The sequence below is a fragment of the Phoxinus phoxinus genome (assembly GCF_949152265.1).
Source record: "Phoxinus phoxinus genome assembly, chromosome: 3".
Lineage (NCBI taxonomy): Eukaryota > Metazoa > Chordata > Actinopteri > Cypriniformes > Leuciscidae > Phoxinus > Phoxinus phoxinus.
Window position 1 is genome coordinate 27497564 of NC_136878.1, and position 19466 is coordinate 27517029.

Sequence of the window (19466 nt, forward strand, 5' to 3'; positions counted from 1 at the left end):
ATGGTGTAATTACAGCGCCTACCAGCAGGGGCCAACTGAGCCATGTTAACCAGTTGCTAGTTAACAAACTTCTATTGTGATGTGAATACATTCACTGAGCTTCATATATGATTCAACATCTCAAAGACAGAATGATAAATAACTACTTAAAACCAAACAATTTTGTTGTGCAGCTTGTGAGCTAATACATTTCGCTCTTATAAATTATAGCATTTCTCTCAAGACAATGTTCCAAGACCATGCTAACTAGATTTGAGGTGTGAAGCACATATGTTTCCGCTTCTGTCCAGGCACCATTGATTCATGCGTCATCCAATCAATATCTGAAGGCATATCCTGCTTGGCTGATGAATTCTTTGTAATATATTAGTGCATATCTCTTAGAGATGGTTTAATAAGTGTGATTCATCTCAGGAGAAGCCTGTAGTGTTTGAGGATGTGGTCAGAACCGTGGGTGTTGGATTCCAACCCTTCTGTCAAAACAGCCCCCTTATAATGTGAAATAAATTAGGTTTAATTTCAATGAAAGTCAAAGGGAACATATGGGAGTCACGAACATGTTTAAAACAATCCTCATTTATAAACAGTATGCGTCATGAAGATGTGGACATCTGGGGTTTGCTGTGATCTACACCAATATGAAGCTGTGTTTTGCCATCGTGTGGGTATAGTTTAGGTTGGGTTGGTACAGATTAGGCCAATCGGTTAAATGTCACATTTTCCTTTCTCTCCTTTTGCAACCTGCACCTGTTACGTGCCTGAAGATTAATGAGTGGAGAAATGTTGACAGAGGGCAGAATGATTCTTTCTCATAATGGTTTATGCTGTGGGACTCATTATAAGCTCACAATGATACTGATATTTAAATACACTGTAAACAAAAAAATGTTTTGCCATCTAACCTAAAAATGTGTTCATATCTAAATGGACTGTTTTTATAATAAGGGGGTTCAAGCGCGAAGTGCCGAAACCCTATTGTAATTGTTAGAATTTACATGGATCAGTATTTTTCCTTTAAAAGTGATCGGGCAGACCAAACCAGAAGTCCTAGAGAGTTGAAACTTTGAGGGATGGCTCACCAAGGCTCGCGCCAATCGGCCTGATGGTGGCGCTACAGCGATCAAAAGTACGTAATGGCTCATAACTACTAAACCGTTCGTCGCAAGCTCAAGTGTTTTATATCCTTGGCACATGAAATAGCTTTTTAGATTTATCGGTCACCCGGTAACGCCTTAGTGTTTTTCATGTGCATAAAGGATTGTATATCACTCGATTTTTCACACACGCCCACGACATTCAGACATACACGTCCCATGTAAATAAACATAAGAAATTCTTCAAGTACGAGGATAAGTCAGATCATTGGTAGAGGTAATTGTACCATTGAGGACATATTTATGAATAAAGACATTGATTTTAGCTAATAAAATACTTAAAAAACAACACAGTGTACCTTTAAAACTAGCTGCTATTTTTTTATTAGGTCAAAATATTATTTAATATGACTGAATCAACATGACTACATTAGGTTACACCAAAGAAAGTAATATTTAAGGGTCAGGAAAAGGCCCAAAAGTCGATATGAAATTCAAATTGACACTAGTTACTTTGTTAGTGCATATTACCTTGTGGTGAACAATTAATCCGTGCAAGTTAATACACAGAAGAAAATAGTTTGCCGTGGTAAAGTTGAATCAAAACCTGAAAAGTTGCTTCCGGTCTGGAATGGCGTTTCTTTTCTGATGACATCATTTTGACGGCTTGGGTTGAAAACGCTTAACCGCTTCCCTCAGACCGTTAGTCTGCTATGAGCGAGAGATGGAGAGGAGGAGCGCTAAAGTAAAACCCTGCCCTCTGTTCAATATTCCGTGTATTTCACTCGGAAATACGTCACAACACTGGAGAAAAGGCGTTTGCAACTTCCGGTTCACGGGACTTTAAGCATGTAAATTAGGAACTATTTCTACCTGCACTGACCCTTAATGTAATAGTAGTAGTAGTATGTAACAAGGTTAGATGTTATGGGAAGAAGGAGGCGGGAACCGGCGAACATTCAAATATTTTAATAAATAAATAAACCACTACAAAAATGAAAGTATAAGCCAGCAGCCCCTCGCGGACGACTGCTGGCCACATAAAACAGAAACAAAACACAATATAAGATCAGGCCTGTTCCTCTCTCGATCTTCACAGTCGTCGCTCCTCCTTTATGCTTCCGCTCCTCCGTGAGAGATACGAGACCGGTGCGTCTCACAGGTGTCGTTCATCATTAATCACGCCACCGGCCTCGCGCCGTTCTCTCACGTCCCTCGACCTCGTCCTGTTCGCCACATAGTAGTAGTAGTAATTATTTTTATTTAAGTGTATGTATATGACTTTATTCTGGTGAATAAATTAGATTCTAATTTAGAGTAAAACACAGGTAAGTTGTAGCAAAATAACAGAGAATCTGAGGAATGTTTCTACCTATTCAATGTCTTTAAAGACACTACTTTAGTCAAATGAAAAGCTCTTGGCATAAACAGTGGTTGAATCACATCAGAAAAAAATCCATAAAATGCACTTTTGACAGAGAAATGCTTGTATAATAACCGTCAAGGCTGCTTGTGCAGTTCTTTCAATAAACTAATCGGCGTGAGAAAAGATTCAGTGAGAGTTCTTTCCATTGTTTGGAAAGGACTAAATAAATATAATGGCTTTGAAGCCTTTCCGGTGCATTTTTTTTTTTTAGATAAGGATATTTTGAAGTATGTGACTGTAATTTGACAGAGGACAAGAAATGAAATTCCTCAGCCGTTAAAAAGTTTCACAAACTTGCAGAACTTCAGTTTTGAAATTGCACAGGAAGCCAACAAATGCTGGAGTTGAATCGGTAATCAGAGGGAATATGAGAATTGCAATGTCTCTGCGGTCCTGCACCTTCATATAGTATATGCAGCAGCACAAATGTGAAATAGAGTTGTCATCAGTCACCTGTGTGTGTTTGATTGGCTACTGCACATGCTTGACAGCCGGAACAATGTAGAATCGTGAGATTTAAAGTGTGACGTTCATTTCAGACCCTTGCTTTCAATCCTGTAACTTGCTTACTGTCATAGGATATTAAACCACAGCTTTGAGTGTGTGCTAGCGCTCACATTGTATATTCCCATAGCTTCACAGGGCAGTTAACATTCATACCATGGCTATACAATGGTAACCTGTGGCAAAGTTCTACTCATGTTGTCAACTAGTGGAACATTATAACTGAAATGTCATGACAGACAGGGAGAAAAGTTCTCCCTTCTCTCATTTCTTTCTGCACTGTCAGGAGGAGGGTTAATAAAGATTTGGAGAACAACTATAGATGGTAGAGCAAGTGGTGAATGTGATGGACACATATAGATGCTGCCTGGTGCCAACTGGGCAAAGGTGCCTCTTCAGTTCTAGCTGTAGAGTTTACATATGTTGTACACATCTGTCGAGCTGTTTCTCTGTGCGCAGCTGATAGATTAAAACCATGTAATTGCATTAGCAGGAGCATGAGCGGTGTGAAGAGTGTGTGGTGCAGAGTGTGGGAGGACAGCCTGCTTTACGGTGTTCATAAATATCAGGACCCCTACAGGCTGGAGAATTGAATTTCGATGAAGTCTGTAAATTGTATGTCCAACTTTAAGTGTGTGCGTTTGGATCCAACTCTAATAGCAGTGGCTCGAGGACATCAGATCTGTATTGGTCTGAAAGAAGCATCATGGGCATTAAATCTGATTGGACAGGTGCCAGGCCCAGCACAGATTTTTTTGTATTTTGAATACTTCCACAACAAAAATATGTCTAGTTTATCTATGTCTAATTGTGTTGCACAATTGCGTAAGTAAAAATGGTGTTTTAAATGCTGTGAAAACAGTCATACTGTACTGTATGTCTTATTTTGGTCACTCCACTCCAGTCGTTTTTTGTTTTGGTTTCCCATACAATGAAAATTCATATTGGCTGTCAAGTTCGGTTGCAACTGTGTTTGAATTATTACATACAAATTATACAATAGGTCAGGATTCATGGTGAATACTAACAGTGTGAAATTAAACGCATTTGTTGAAATACAAGCTTTTACAATTATTACACTGAGTTAAATCAAGTTACCTAACTGGGAGCCTGTTTCTGCCACATGGATAAAATGCTTTGGTAAATTATAATTACGACATCGAAAAGTTATAATTATGAGATAGTCCTAATCGTCAAGTCAAGACTTTTTCTCTTATCTTTCACTTAGTTTCTCAAAATAAAAGGTCAAATTATTTCATAGTAGGCTATCTCATAATTCTGACTTTAGTATCTTTCAGTTTCAATCATTTTTAAATAAAAAGACACAATTATAAATTCAAAAGTTGAAATTGAGATAAACCAGCTATGACAAAATAATTGACATTCTTCTCATAATTTCAAGTTTTTATGTCATATTTTCGCCTTTTTAGCTTATACTTATGAGGTTTTAGCTGATAATTTACACTTGTTTGTCATAATTATGATTTACCAAAGCAGTGACTGAAATGGGCTTCGACAATTATGTTCATTGACTGACCCAGAATAATAATTTGACACATAATCTAGGTTATAATACTTGTTTGCTGTACTTAAATGGTTAAGTGAAGTCTTTGAGACGACCACAATTGGAGAACACCATCAAGTTGAGGGCCTTGTTGGCCCGTGTGCCTTATTAATTCATGTGTCTTTCTCATAGACCACACTGATTTATTCATGATGAAATGTGTCTCCTGCTTTGTGTTCTTCAGACTGTGCGCACCATCCGCCGGCGCCGCTGTTACCCGCCGACCTGGAAGCGCTGGGTCTTCTTCCTGTTCCCCGGCACCACCATTGCCACATCAGCGGTGGCCTTATACGCCTTCGTGGAGACGGAGGAGAATTACTTCTACATCCACAGCATCTGGCACATGCTCATCGCCGGGAGCGTCGGCTTCCTCCTGCCGCCACGTGCCAAACCAGACGTGAAAGTCACTCCCCTGAAGCGGCGGCGAGGCTGCGGCTACCAGCTCTGTGTGAACGAGCACGAGGAGATGGGACTGGTGGACCCAGCGATCATCACCATCAACAGCATATGCACCAGCTGATGACGTTTGATGGAGTTTAGCGACGTGGACTTTTATTTGCCTTTCCTCTCCTTCCTTTGGAATATAAAAACACGGAAAACAAAGCCAGAGAACTTACTGATGCACTGTAAATAACTTTTGACCGAAACACAGAAACGCGCATATATGTACACGTTTTTGTCATCGTTATTTGGATTACTATTACCGTTAATATCGTTTGCATTGTTAGTATCTGGGAATGGTTTGTGTCAGTACAGCGATGCACTGTTATTAGTGCATTATTTAAAACTACTGAGCTGATTTTGCTGCTGCTACTTGACAGTGACTGTAAAATAAAATAAAAATGTGTCATGTAATTTATCCGTTGTTTTCTGGCACTCAAATGACCAAATGTTTGTTGTGTTTAGAGGATGCAAAGGAAGAACATTTTGTGGATGTATTAAGAGCACTGCTTTTTTAGTTTTCTTTCTAAACATCTTTTGCACTGAGACACAAAAATGTGATACTGTACATTTTTTTAAATATATAAGTATAGTTATGATCCAGTCACAATGTATACATGTACATGTATAGTATAGTTGTTTTCAGTGGAATGTCTGATTGTACTTTGGATTGCATTGTATTGCCATTGCAGCATAATTGATTGTCGATTTATAGAGGGTTTAGAAAAGTATCCATTGCCAAGACCAGGTTTTAATACGAAACCTCAAATAAATAACCTCATATTTCCGGTTGTATAGTGAGGATCAAAGGGAGACATTTTCAAGCAAAAGCAACTGATAAAACAAATAAACCTTTTATTTTTTCGGTATCAAACCGGATTCATATGTAGCCCTGTGAAAGAGTAATGTGTTACTTCTTGGAAATGACACCATATTTTGATGTCTAATGGATGTGCATAGATTGTCATCATCATACCTAAGTATACTGGGGAGATGAGAAACCACAAGCAGAGGCCTCTGGGATTCAAAACCCCCTTTTTTTAAATAAATCGTTTATTCCCAACTTAATATTATGACATCATCCTCTATGTCAGTTACTACAGTATGATGATGCTTATGAGGACAGTTTCCTTTGGGCTGTAGGATATGCCCATCTGCATCAATGTAATCACTGCACTAGTTCTCATAAAGTGCTCTCATATCACACATCAATTTCAGTTTCAGCTTCAGGACTGTTTTTCTGTCTTGAGATCACACAATGACACAATATGTCCTACCATAACTGCCTTTGACTTGGGAAGAATCATCATGTGTCCTGCTACTTGTTAACAAATAATTATCATCGTACTCCAGGCTGAACATTTCTACAACTTGTTAAACAAAAGAAAACACTTTTAGTTATACATCCATTGACTGCTGATATAAAATCCTTGTTATAATTGCATTGAAACAGTGTTGAACATTATGATCTTTACTACATAATGCCATATTGTTATTACCAGTAATTCATTTCATTATTTTATCTTGATTTACAAGTAAAAATGTCACAATTCCAGCCTTACTGAACAATGCTGCAAACTGTCCCAATTGTGCCACCTGTGAATGTTTTGGCCACATACACTACCAATTCAAAAGTTTGGGTTTAGTACGATTTTTTTTCAAAGACGACACTTATTCTCACCAAGACAGCATTTAGGCTATTTGATCAAAAATACCGTAAGAAAGAAAAAAAGCGATATTGTGAAAAATTATTACAAATGAAAATAAATGTTATCCATTTTAATATATTTTAAAATGAAATATTACAGTGATGGCAAAGCTGAATTTGTTGTGATACTTAAAGGGGCTATATGGAACTTTTTCCCCAAAATAAACAAAACAATAGCCTTTTTATTTTACCATTTATGACTCAAACATCTCCTGATGAGCATACTGACACCTTGTCTGCTCACAGTGGGTGCACCTATAAGCCTGTATCCTATTTTTCCTATTTTCTGTCGGGTCGGATTTTTCCCGCGCTGTCTGCGGATGTGACGTCAAGCGCGTTCATGTTAAACGTTTCAGATCACTCAGAACACTTATCTCAAACAATATATGTATTTGACTGTTCTTACCTCTGTAAACATAATGTTGACCTGACCTCCTTGCAGCAGATGACTTGTGAAGTGTGCACGTACGAGTGAGCAGAAAGGAAGAGCAGTTCTGTTTTTTGGCCACAGGTGTCAGTCGCGAGTTTAAATTTCAGAAAAACGCATATAGCCTCTTTAATATTTTTGTGGAAGCTATAATACATTTTTATCAGGATTCTTTGATAAATAGAAAGTTCAAAAGAACAGCGTTTATTTTAATTTGTTAAAAACAATGGAAAGTCTTTGTTGTCACTTTTGATCAATTAAATTTATTCAATTTAATCAACTGCTCTTGCTGAATAAACATTCATTAAATCTTACTGACCCCAAACTTTTACAAAGTGAATTAAGTGATTTTATGATACTAATCAACATATAAAGAATCTTAATTCTTAATTCCCACGTCCACACAAATCAAGCAGATTTTCTGTGATCCAGCTTTTTGTGTTTGATATGCAGCTTTTTGCCAATGGGCATTCATGCTAATTTCTCCTCACACAACACATTCTCTAAGGCTCTGTCATGTGTCGGAGCAATCTTTTGCAATTTTCCTTGTCAAAATGGTAATGGATGAGAGATGTCACGCTGAGATTAGGGACACGGTGAGATTGGCTGCGGTCAGATGACGAGTAAACGAGGTAGGCTTCTAAGCTAATGAAAGCCATTTATTTCACTCATTTAAAATCATTTTCAATTCAGAAAATGTCCTTTAACTGTGCCTCAGTTTGCAGTGTAATTAGGACATGGTATTAAAATCCTTATCTAATCCATGTGCTTTCAGTAAATGTCTGGGTGTCTGTATTGCAAAGGAAGTGGCTCAGCAGGAGTCTAAACTGACAGAAGCCTGGGCACAGCGTCACAAATGGGAGGAGCGGCGTAACATGTTTTAATTAAGATATGCATGTGTTTGCAGCCCTGAGAGCAGAGTGACAGCACATGAATTATACAAGTCCAAAGAATGAGCAACACTTAAGCCTGACACCCACTCTAAAACATGAAGTATAGTGGTTGAGCCGGAAACGTGACTAACACTACGGAAAAACTGGAAGGAAGCATTATGCTTTAGGAACAAAGACTTTTAAACAGTTCACCATTGAAATGCATACAATGTTCAATGTTTCATTAAATCACATCTTTTTATTCATAATTTACATTTTAATAGACAAACGTTGTTACTCTTGCTCTGTGGCATCAGTGCATTGTACTGTATAGTATGAATGGACAAATCATCAAAACATGCGGTTTCTGTCATAGTTTGTGCGTTCCTGCATTATTTCAGTATTAAAGAAGACATTTAAATATAATGTCTGTATTTCCCCTACTGTCGTCAAATGTAGCTAATTGCAAAAATAATGACTGTTTTCTAATCTGTTTCCTTAAAACACTCCTTGTCTTCTATTGGTTAAATAATCTGATGATCACGCCCCAATCTCATGCCATTTGTTGAGCCAACGTTGCTGTTGTTGGGCAGTTTTGGATGCTCAAAGAAAGAGTTTAAAAGCAGCACAATGTCAGCATTTAAACTTGTTTGGCAGGGATCAACTTATGAATGTCTTACAGTTGTCTCTGCAGAACAAGCTGGTCTAGGAAAAAGCATTTTAATATCAAAAAGTACACACTTCAGCTTTAACGACAGAGTCTGAAACAAAAATGGAATAATAATATAATAATTTGTTTCATTTATATAACGCTTTTCTAGATACTGTATTACATTATGGAAGGGGAGGAATCTCCTCAACCACCACCAATGTGCAGCATCCACCTGGATGATGCGACGGCAGCCATATTGCACCAGAACGCCCACCACACACCAGCTTATTGGTGGAGAGGAGACAGTGATGAAGCCAATCAGTGTATATATATATATATATATATATATATATATATATATATATATATATATATATATGTGTGTGTGTGTGTGTGTATATGGCAATGATTAGGAGGCCATGATGCAAATTTGGCCAGGATGCCAGGGTTACACCCCTACTCTTTTTCCGAAGGACATCCTGGGATTTGTAATGATCACAGAGAGTCAGATCCATCCGAAGGACAGTGTTCTTTGGCAGTAAAGTGTCACTGTCACTATACTGGGGCATTAGGATCCACACAGACCACAGGGTGAGCGCACCCTGCAGGCCTCACTAACACCTCTTCCAGCAGCAACCTGGTTTTCCCAGGAGGTCTCCCATCCAAGTACTAACCAGGCTCAGCCCTGCTTAGCTTCAGTGGGAAACCAGTCTTGGGCTACAGGGTGATATGGCTGCTGGAATAGTCTTGATGTACTTCCTGGTTTCATAACCGAGACGATGAGGGGAACAGAAAATAACTAAAATCAAAACTGACAGTGCAGCCAATCAGCACAATGAAGATAGGCCACAATTGTTTTACAATCACAAAATCTGCTTCAGCAGCAGTGTTTTTTGTTTTTTTTTGCATTGGCACAAAATGTTAAACTACCTTTACAAAACTATCAATCTATCAAAAGCAACACACTCTCATGGCAACTTATTTTGGCAAATTGGTGTCTAAGTTGTATAAATTTGTACAATCTAATTTATATGTTTTTGTACAATCTGCTTGCACCCCACTGGCAGTTTAGTAAAATGACCTTGAAGCTTTTTTTTTCCTAAAAAAATGTCCATAACAATCACATGGTACAATCGCTAACTCATAAAATAGTTATTAATCATGTAAAAAAAAAAAATCCGAACAACAAAAAACAACCCAGTTTAGTAATAAAACTAAAATATGCATCTCTCTGTCCTATACAAATCATAAACATCTTACATAATTAACTTGCATAACAAACAAAATTCTGACATCAGCAACTCCAGAAGCAAAAAGCCTTCACTTAGCTTTCTCATGTAGTCAAACATGAGTCAAAAAGTGTATACAGTAACTTAACAAAAACATCTGTATAGGTGTTTAACAAAACGACGTTATAAAGCAGCAGTCCTTCACTCATCAGGTTCATCAAAATCGATTCACTGCGCACTGCATCACTGCATGATTCACAGGATCAAACAAAACAAAAACAAAAATCAATATGAAGACATCTCAGGAAGGCATTTGAAAATGCTGATAGGAGAGAACATTTAGGATATAACAGGGGAACTATTACATTTTTAAAAAAGAATTGCTGAATGTCTGTCTCTTAAAACATTAAACTTTTTTTTAACAAAAACAAAAATTACATTCACATACAGAAAATTAGCTGTAATGTGAGGCTGGACATAACAACGGTCATGGGGAGTATGCGTGCAATGCTCTTAAAGTGCATAACTTTTTTTTCTTTTTTTTTACCTTAGTATCCATCAGCATTAACGTCAGTGGCTCCATAGACTCCTACATGTTCTGCTTTCAGCTGCAGATGCATAGACAGAAAGCCACCTGAGCATTCCCCCAGCTCCTTTACCCACCTGTCTCGCTCTGAAAGCATGCGGAAGACAACAGTGTTGTTTGTGGCGACAGACATACAGCCAGACAGAGACCCAGGACCCCCCTGCTCTATATGTAGCAGAGGACTTCTCACAGTCTCAGGAACAGACAGTCCAACGTCAACCAGGTTTCTCAGCATAACCACAGAATGAATCAGAGCAGAAAGCCCTCCAGTCACGGCCACAAACAGCGTCTCGTCGTCTTGATCCTCTTCATTTTCATATATCTTGAGCACCAGAGGAAAACTAAAATAAGGCACCTGAGTGATGTCTGAGGTAAAGTCATTGAGAATGACTCCGCTACTTGGTAAGCATTGCCCGGATCCCCATGTGCTGTTGAGCGAGGTGGAGATTACTATGAAATTGCCGTGACTATCAAGGACTCCTACATGACTGCTTGTGGTATTTAATGTGAATATATCTCTCTGACTTGTGTTGAAGAATTCATTCGCCAATTGTAAGAGAGCATTATAAGAGGCAGAGGCATTACCGAGATCTTCGTGGCCCGGAAAAGTGAGGTTTTGCTCTCGCACTCTATCTAATAAATTGGATACCATTGCACCTGCGAGATTTAAGGGGGCTGAAAGAATCCTGTATTTCTCCTTTTCCAAGATAAGGGGCTCATTGATTTCTCCGCTGCCGGCTTGAACGGCAGCAAGGAATGCCGGCCTCTCAGCTTCAGAAATGTCTTGAGCCAATTTTACGGCTAGCTTTTCTGCGAAATGGGAGCCATTTAGGCTGACGCTCAGCAAAAGTTCTGATAGATTCCTATTGGCAACAATGTCGCCCTCTGATTTCACACGGCCGTCCGTATCACGGAACAGATCGGACAATCCTGGCTGGAGTATTTTGTCCTTGTGGGCTTTTAAAGCCTTGGAGAGGATTCCATCGATAAGGAAACCGTCTTTAGCGAGTTCCGCGGCGCCCTCAAAAAGCCGACTCCATTCTAAATGGCCGTAGTTGGAGTGCAGCAGTTGAAGGCCCTGCAATAATGAGGGAGCTCTGTATGTAGGCAGCTTCTGAAAGGTGTCGTGTACTGCTTTAAATGATTTTGTAGTGTGATTGTACAAAATTGCAGAAAACACTCCACCTTGAAGAAAAAGGAAGCACAAATGAATCAGTCAACAGCCTCAAAAAAAAAAAAACCTTCATGCTTATAGTAACCTCATTCAGCGGTAATTAGTTGTAGACATTAACAACAGTATGCATTTGATAGTCTAAACTGCTCAAATATTCATGTAGAAGGGATTCCACGCTTAATTTCAACTAACCTTTCATAAACATTATTTTACATCTAAGGAGACAGTCTTTAAAACTACTTGTTTAAACCGTTTAAACTTTCTCATGGTATTTTTTAGAGAGCTACACTGAATCTACAGTAAAAGACCTGGGTGTTATACTAGACCGCAACTTGTCTTTTGAAAATCATATTTCAAATGTCACAAGAACAGCCTTTTTCCACCTTAGAAACATTGCTAAGCTACGTAATATGCTATCAGTTTCTGATGCAGAAAAGTTAGTTCATGCATTCATGACCTCGAGACTAGATTACTGTAATGCTTTATTAGCTGGTTGTCCTGCATCCTCCGTAAACAAGCTACAGTTAGTCCAAAATGCAGCCGCTAGAGTTCTTACTAGGTCAAGAAAATATGATCATATAACACCAATTTTATCATCTCTACACTGGTTACCTATTAAGTTCCGTATCAATTACAAAGTATTGTTACTGACCTATAAAGCCCTAAATGGTTTAGCTCCTGTGTATTTAAGAGACCTTCTATCGCCATATATTCCATCGCGCTCTTTAAGATCGCTAAATTCGAGGCTTCTGGTCGTGCCGAGGATATCTAAGTCCACTAAAGGAGGGAGGGCGTTTTCACATCTAGCTCCTAAACTCTGGAATAGCCTTCCTGATACTGTCCGAGGCTCAGACTCGCTCTCCCAGTTTAAAACTAGATTAAAGACGCATCTCTTTAGCCAAGCATTCACATGATGCATCTCATACCTTTTATACTACAGTTAAATCAGATCAAATGCATTCATATTAAGAACAGCAGCTACGCTAATTATTTCCCATCTGCCTTTTTTGTTGTTATCTCGGGACGCCTGTCCCGAGATAACTCGAATAGAGTTTGTCAGCTCCAGTTAGTATCCAGCCTCTCATGGAGACTTCAGATGCCCCAACGCCTGTGATGAGACGACTCGACGCCTGTGAAGAGACGACCCAACGCCGGCGATATGTTATGCCCTAAATTTCATGATTAACTAACTGTATTTTTGTATGTATATTTTTGAAATGCATTTTCTGTAAAGCTGCTTTGAAACAATGTGTATTGTGAAAAGCGCTATACAAATAAACTTGAATTGAATTGAATTGAATACTGGAAGTAAAACATTAAAACTTTGATTTCAGGAAATTACATCAGTCTTCGAAAAGGGATTAAAAAAATAAATCACATATCTCAAAATCAGTGATGAATGTTAATAGCATTGATATGGTGACCAGACGTCCTGAAAAATTCAGGACAGTCCCGAAATCTAAGATGTAGTCCCGAATCCCGAATCCGGCCATAATTGTCGCAAAAATTACACTAAAGCAAAATCTTGAGTAGTTATGTAAGGAATAATTGATGACAGGCCGTTGAATTATTATAAAAATAATGCACACCCGAGGTGGTAATGCGGTCACGACGCGAAGCGGAGTGGCCGTTACACCTCGGGTGTGCATTATTTTTATAATAATTCAACGGCCTGGAGTCAATTATTCCGCTTATACTACAGTTACCACACCTCGAAATATTGTTCAGATGATGTATTTCAAGACGTTTGTAAAGTTTTTGTCATTAAAACGCTCTTGTTTGTAGGACTAATTCCTTGCGCATCTAAACCCATCCGTTGCTAATTCCAAAACGTAATTTTAGAGTTAGTAACGGAGGTTTGAGCCGCTGATAGCAGACTAATGCTGGACACACACGTAACGACTAGAAACATTCTCTGACTGTGAATGGAGCAGATTTTAAACACCGCTGTGAACACAGACTGAACGCGCTGAAAACGCGTGCATGATCAGTCATAACATAAGTATCAAATTACATTCATAACCGGCCTTAGAGAGAAGCATGTGCGTCAATATTATTATTTATTTATTAATTCAATTCGTTTTAATTAATTCGTTCATTCTTTTTTTCTATTAGTGACAGTAGACTAGACTAATAAATGAAACACAAAGCCCTTTTAACAAGTATAGGCCTATCAATTTTATTTATTTGTTATATTATCTTCAATAATTACGAAAACCTGTGCAACAGGACTATCAATTTATTTAAATATTCAGTTTAATTTTCTATTGATTATGAATAGGAATGTTTACTTTATTTATTAAAATTAAACTGCATGTTTTCATTGATTGTGAAGTTAGACATTGAAAATTGCAGATCAAGCGCATAGGGCTGCAGCTTTTTCTTGTTATGAATTGTATCGTATTGTCCGTTATTACAGTTGACTACGCGAAGTGATATGGAACTGTAATGAGGTCAAGCCCTGCCTGGAACTACTTTAGCCGTGCGGTTCCCTGAAAATAATTGCACACCTCAGAATGTTCGTCAACCAATCAGATTCAAGCATTCAACGGCCCTGTAGTATAATGTCTGATAAAACATTCAAAACTGTCCGTGGAGGTTGAGTCGTCCTGCAGCCAGCCCCCCGCCGGCTGCTCATTGGCTGCAGCATCTTTTTTATTTCTTTTTTTAAAGGGACCACAGATGCAAATTAGCTGTATAGCTAACTCTGGTACAGGGCTCGAACTGTGCATGGTCCCTGTCAAATAAACTAAATAATAATAATAATAAAAAATAAAGTTCTACAAAGATACCGTAGGCGCGAATGTAGATATGCATTGATAAGCTCATTTTCATTCATTCATTTCGTTAACATGGCTGGTGTACCCCAACCCAATTTTAATGTTATTGTTTTTTTGTGGCAGACTAAAGACTAATGACAGACTGTTGATCTTTAAAAAAAATATATGTTTGGTTCAGGTTTGAAATTCATCATCTTTTATTATAGGCTATGAGGTCTAATATCATAGTAATATCATCCGAACACCGTCCCGAATTTCAGCCAATCTCATCTGGTCACCCTAAGCATTGGCAGTGCTGTTGTCGAGACCATCTCCTTCGAGTCCAAGACCAAAAGAGGATTGTGTATATTCAAGAACATAATTTCATTTTATATTTTCAACAAAACCCGTCTCCATACTGGCGTGATGAATGCGATCTTCAACCAGAACTGGATTAAATATTTTGAATGTTCCAATCACAATCTAACTTCTGACCTGTGATGCTGCCTGAATCATCATAATCATACAGTGTTCGTTTGTTGGCGAATTCTGTCACCTGATGGAGTTTGAGCTCCTTGCCACTGTCGCCTCTGGCTTGCATTGTTGGGGACAAATAATATTCAACAATATTATTGATCTGCCTGCACTGACCCCATTGTACGAGAACTGAACTGAGATGGACGAGGACATCACTGTTTTCTCCAGAGCTGCTAGATAAATTAACTAAATTAATAACGGAATAACAGAAATGAATCAACTCTGAACTTCCTAAAGCTGGACAACAACACTATTTTCTTTCAGAGCTGATGTACAGCCGAAACAAACTTTGTTGCATTATTTTCCTGTTATCACTGTAAAAGTGATACTGCTTTTGAAACAATCTGTATTGTAAAAAGCGTTATATAAATAAAGGTGACTTGACTTGATCTTGTCATGGACTTAGGAGCATGCAGACTAATTGTTGACTCAAGAGTCAACCCTTTCCTGCTCTTTGTCTTGACTCAGATTCCAATGAGCTGGTCTCGACTACAACACTGACAATTTGACTTTTTGTTCTGACCAACCGAGACTGTGCCCCTGAAATTTCTGATTTGTGAAGGAAGGTGAAGTGATAAAAAAGTACACAATACTGACCTAATCCAGCAGTGTGTGGGTGAACAACTCCTAGGCAGAGTAAAGCAGCAATCCCGGCATCAACCAAATTCCCTTGCTCCTGGAGAAGCTTCTTACCAATACTGGAGCATGTTGCTATAAAGAAAAGTCACACTGAATACATCAAGATATGTTTTGAAACATACAGTATTTATGGATTTTCTGTCATAACACACATTTTTATTATAATTGTTAATGAAAGGAGACATGCCTGAGTCTGTGATGATAGCAGCATTGTGGTACAGTGGTTCACTGTGATTGTGATTATGATTATGATTATGATTATCTTTGTGGTCGTGGTCCTTGTCGTGATCATCATCTTTTCCATGCTCGTGGTGTTCGTGGTCTTCATCCTCAGAGGTCTTGTGTGTCTTGTTAGGCTCATGATGATGTGACAGGTCCTGACGCTCTTCAACTCCAGGCCAATAGCAATTCCATTCATACAACATAAATCCAAAAACAATTCCCAGAAGGATCACAGCCACCATGACCCTGATACAGGTGTCTCTTTTCCTTATCTGTCTTTGCCGATTGATGGAGTGCCTGTAGAGAGTAAGAACAATAAGAGTCTGGCGGGACTGTATTCATAAAGCACAAATATAAAGTTTTTTTGTTTAATTTTTTATGCTGCTCTAAATCAGTATGTTAGTGGCTGGCCCACTTTGATCTGCTGGCTGGTAGAATACTATGCAAAGTTGGACAGTGAATAGTTCAAACAAAAATGAAAATTCTGTCAATACTTACTCATGTTCTTGTTGTTTATATCTGAACCAGTGGCTTTAACTGCCATTTAAATGTAAATGAAATAATTGAAATTATCAGGCTTCATTGGTCGAATTTTAGCACATAAAATGAAACTCCAGTTTCTCACATAAAGTTTTTTTTATGACTTCACAAGACTTGTGATAGAAGTCATATGGGCTAATTTTATAATACGTTTATCATGTTTCCCAGCTTTTTGAAAAAAGCCTTCCTAAAAAATCCTTCAGGCCATTTTGTGAACTGATTTGACTGATTTATTGAAACCATTTTTGTTGCTGTTGTTGTTCTTTTTAAATTGAAAAGTTTAACACTGCATGGTTGGTATGATTGGAAAGATAAAAAATAAAAAGAAGAAGAAGAATTATTGAATTTTAGATGATTAGCCTACTCATTAAATTTATAGTTGAAGAAAATGTATTACAACTCTTACCTGGCAGGAGTACTATGAACGACATAATATTGAGAACATTTACACATTTGCACCCTGCTGCTGCTAGCGACGCGACGCGGCCAAACGTGAAAGATGATCCGATTACAGCAAATGCAGGTGTTCTTCTGCGTTGCCGTTTGTCTCGTCTTGTCGCGTCGCGTCTCTAGCAGGGTAAAGCACCTGTTGTCGCATTAAAAAGCAGCCACGGCATAAGAGAAAATGCGATTCAAAATAAAGCAGATTCTTTTGAAATGAACGTGCACAACAGACATCAAGCTCATTTTACTTTCATTTTGTCACTTACGAATGGAAATCTATCGTAATTTCCTCATTGTCTTCCTCTTCGGTACAATCGTTGTCGTTTTCATCTTGCACATCGCTTGCAAGTACTTTATATTTAACAGTGCTCTGTACCATTTTCCTCGTGTGCATTTTGGCTGTTAAGTTAAAACATTGATTCCGGTAACCTGTAATCTCATACTTCCTGTTCGTCCTGTCAGGCCAGGTGGAAACTACACAAACCCTACTGATGGGCGTCCACATTGTGTTTCAAAACATTTGTTTATATAAAATATCAGTAAGCTTAGTATAAAAATCATAATTTATTGGGTAGCTACTTTCAATTGGTAGGTGGCTGTCCCAAAACCTAACCCCTAAATTTAAAATGATGAAAATGACATTATAATTTTTTTTTTTTTTTTTTTTTTTTTTACAACAAAAATATTTCATATAGGCCTATATATATATATATATATATATATATATATATATATATATATATATATATATTATATACATACATACACAGACACACACACACACTCAAACCAAAGTTTGTTTGGTTTAGTAGTAGGCTATGATTTACTATGAAAAGTAGTGCTGTGCTATGAGAAATTGTAGCCTTGAAATGAAATGCGCATAAGTGACTGGTCTCTCTCTGGCAGCAATAATGGTGGATACAATACTTTAGGCCTGTGTCTACAGATAATGTCTTTCAGAAATAAACTCACCCTGAGAAATATTGGAGTATTGTTGAGTACAACACATGACAACTAACACTAGATTCCCCTATTTCTGCTGAAACACTAGAATTAGTGTTTATAGTATAAGCTAAACATTGTATGTGTTTTTATCCTCTATGGAAGTCAGATCTGTCCACAAAGGCCCGGGCTCAAGGTGAGGCAGTTGGGCTGGTCTGTGCTGATTCTCAATGTTCCAGTGACCTGGAAGCGAGCTGAGACCATAAGCCTCAATATTCCTTTCAAAGTACATGCGACTCCAAATCTCCATCTTCAAGGGAATCATGGTGCACGGCTTCCCACCTTATTTACTTTTTGACATTTACTGGAAGGTTTTCAAACATGCAGAATGCAATTGAATATAAAATTCCCCGCAGAGATGGCGAGAAGCACTGTCATATCGACATACAGCGAGAGATTGAGAATCTCAGCAATACTGACCAGCTTAAATGTCACTCATGTGGTTATGACTTTATTTGTTTATACCCTCTGTTCTCAGGGTATCACTTGCCCCCCTCTATTCCACATGTGGCTCTACAGCGGTATTCAAATACACCTCTATACAGCCCTGAATGTCACCACATTAGAAGAATGCAAAAAAAAAAAGGTTTCCATAGTGTACTATCTCTTTGATGCGTTTTATGTGTGTTTGAATAGACTTTGAAGCTAGGAGATTTGTAAGATATACTGTCTGGCACTTGCTCCTTTGTGAGGGTTGTCTCTTTTTGTTTTGCCTGGTGCTTATGAAAGAATAAGCATACATCAGACTTTATACATCAGACTATTTATAATGAAAAACAAAAAGGTAGTTCTCAGAAGGCACAATTCACAGGCAAAGATATTGTCAACAGATTGAGTCAAACTTTCTCATCCGTATTTGTGCCACTATTGTGAACATGCGTATTATTATTATTGTGCAAGGCATAAACATTTCAGAAGAAAACAGATAATGTCCTTTACAGGACACAGCGATGCTTACAAACACTGAGGCACCAGCAAAAGAAGTTACAAGACATTGTAATATATAATACACATACACAATTTATACATATTATTACACCTACTAATTTAATGTATAGAACAAAAACAGAAACCCAAATATGCCTAACCCTTCACAGCAGCATGGATTCCAAACTTACAACAGAAATATAGATAAAGATAAAATATATCACATATGATAAAGTAGCTTAGCATGAGGGGGGAATGGATGTGGATCAAATAATAAATAGGCTACTGTCAGAATTTGTAATTGCTTCTGGTCCTTGAAGTCATGATTCTGTATCCCCTCTTAATTGGATAGACCTGAAGGCCTCCTCAGCAGTTTATCATATCATAACCCACGGACAGCCCAAAAGGGCCTGTTTAAAGCCTGCCGATTCGACCAGTTGTTGCTTCTTAAAGCTTTGTGTGGATGTGTAAGTCAAAAAGAACAAGCTCATGTCCTTGCTGGTTCAAATGGGGAATATGGATTTGAAAATTATTGATGGGGAATGTTTTGGAGTGTTCTACTGGTGCTACTTATTTGAATAGCACTCACGTTTTAAAGGTTATTATGCTCCTCTGTGTGTTTTTTGATAAGACTATTAATTTGGTGGCATAATAGCATTTGACAGCACTTTTCAACTACTAGAGTGATACCACTAAACTGTGAGTTCTAACTGTATTTG

At 38.1% G+C, this 19466-nt stretch overlaps 2 protein-coding genes across 3 annotated transcripts in view; one reads left to right on the forward strand and one right to left on the reverse strand.

Moving 5' to 3' along the window:
- Positions 1–6245, forward strand: part of tmem8b (transmembrane protein 8B) — a 132638-nt gene extending 126393 nt beyond the window's left edge. Inside the window, exon 13 of the mRNA XM_079607242.1 lies at positions 4773–6245. Within this exon, the coding sequence (XP_079463368.1) occupies positions 4773–5108 (336 nt within the window). The 3' untranslated portion in view covers positions 5109–6245. The remainder of the gene's footprint in view (positions 1–4772) is intronic.
- A 3348-nt stretch (positions 6246–9593) lies between these two features.
- On the reverse strand, positions 9594–17288 carry ggt6 (gamma-glutamyltransferase 6). 2 transcript variants are annotated; one of them, XM_079607703.1, is made up of 5 exons: positions 17085–17288; positions 15800–16131; positions 15571–15684; positions 10465–11688; positions 9594–10163 (listed from the first exon to the last, which is right to left on the reverse strand). In XM_079607703.1, exons 1-4 carry the CDS (start codon positions 17210–17212, stop codon positions 10466–10468), a joined length of 1797 nt encoding a protein of 598 aa, XP_079463829.1. In that variant the 5' UTR covers positions 17213–17288; the 3' UTR covers positions 9594–10163; position 10465. The 2 variants fall into 2 exon arrangements, with proteins under 2 accessions (XP_079463829.1, XP_079463828.1); XM_079607702.1 differs by having other exon boundaries at positions 9600–11688.
- Positions 17289–19466: the final 2178 nt, after the last annotated feature.

What these genes read in the sequence shown, in the direction of transcription:
- ggt6 (XM_079607703.1), bottom strand. Translation starts at nt 17,212, where the DNA reads ATGCACACGAGGAAAATGGTACAGAGCACTGTTAAATATAAAGTACTT. An exon ending in ATTACGATAGATTTCCATTC is followed by an intron (nt 16,132 to 17,084) that starts GTAAGTGACAAA and finishes TACTCTCTACAG; the next exon opens with GCACTCCATCAATCGGCAAA. An exon ending in CCCACACACTGCTGGATTAG is followed by an intron (nt 11,689 to 15,570) that starts GTCAGTATTGTG and finishes TTTTTCTTCAAG; the next exon opens with GTGGAGTGTTTTCTGCAATT.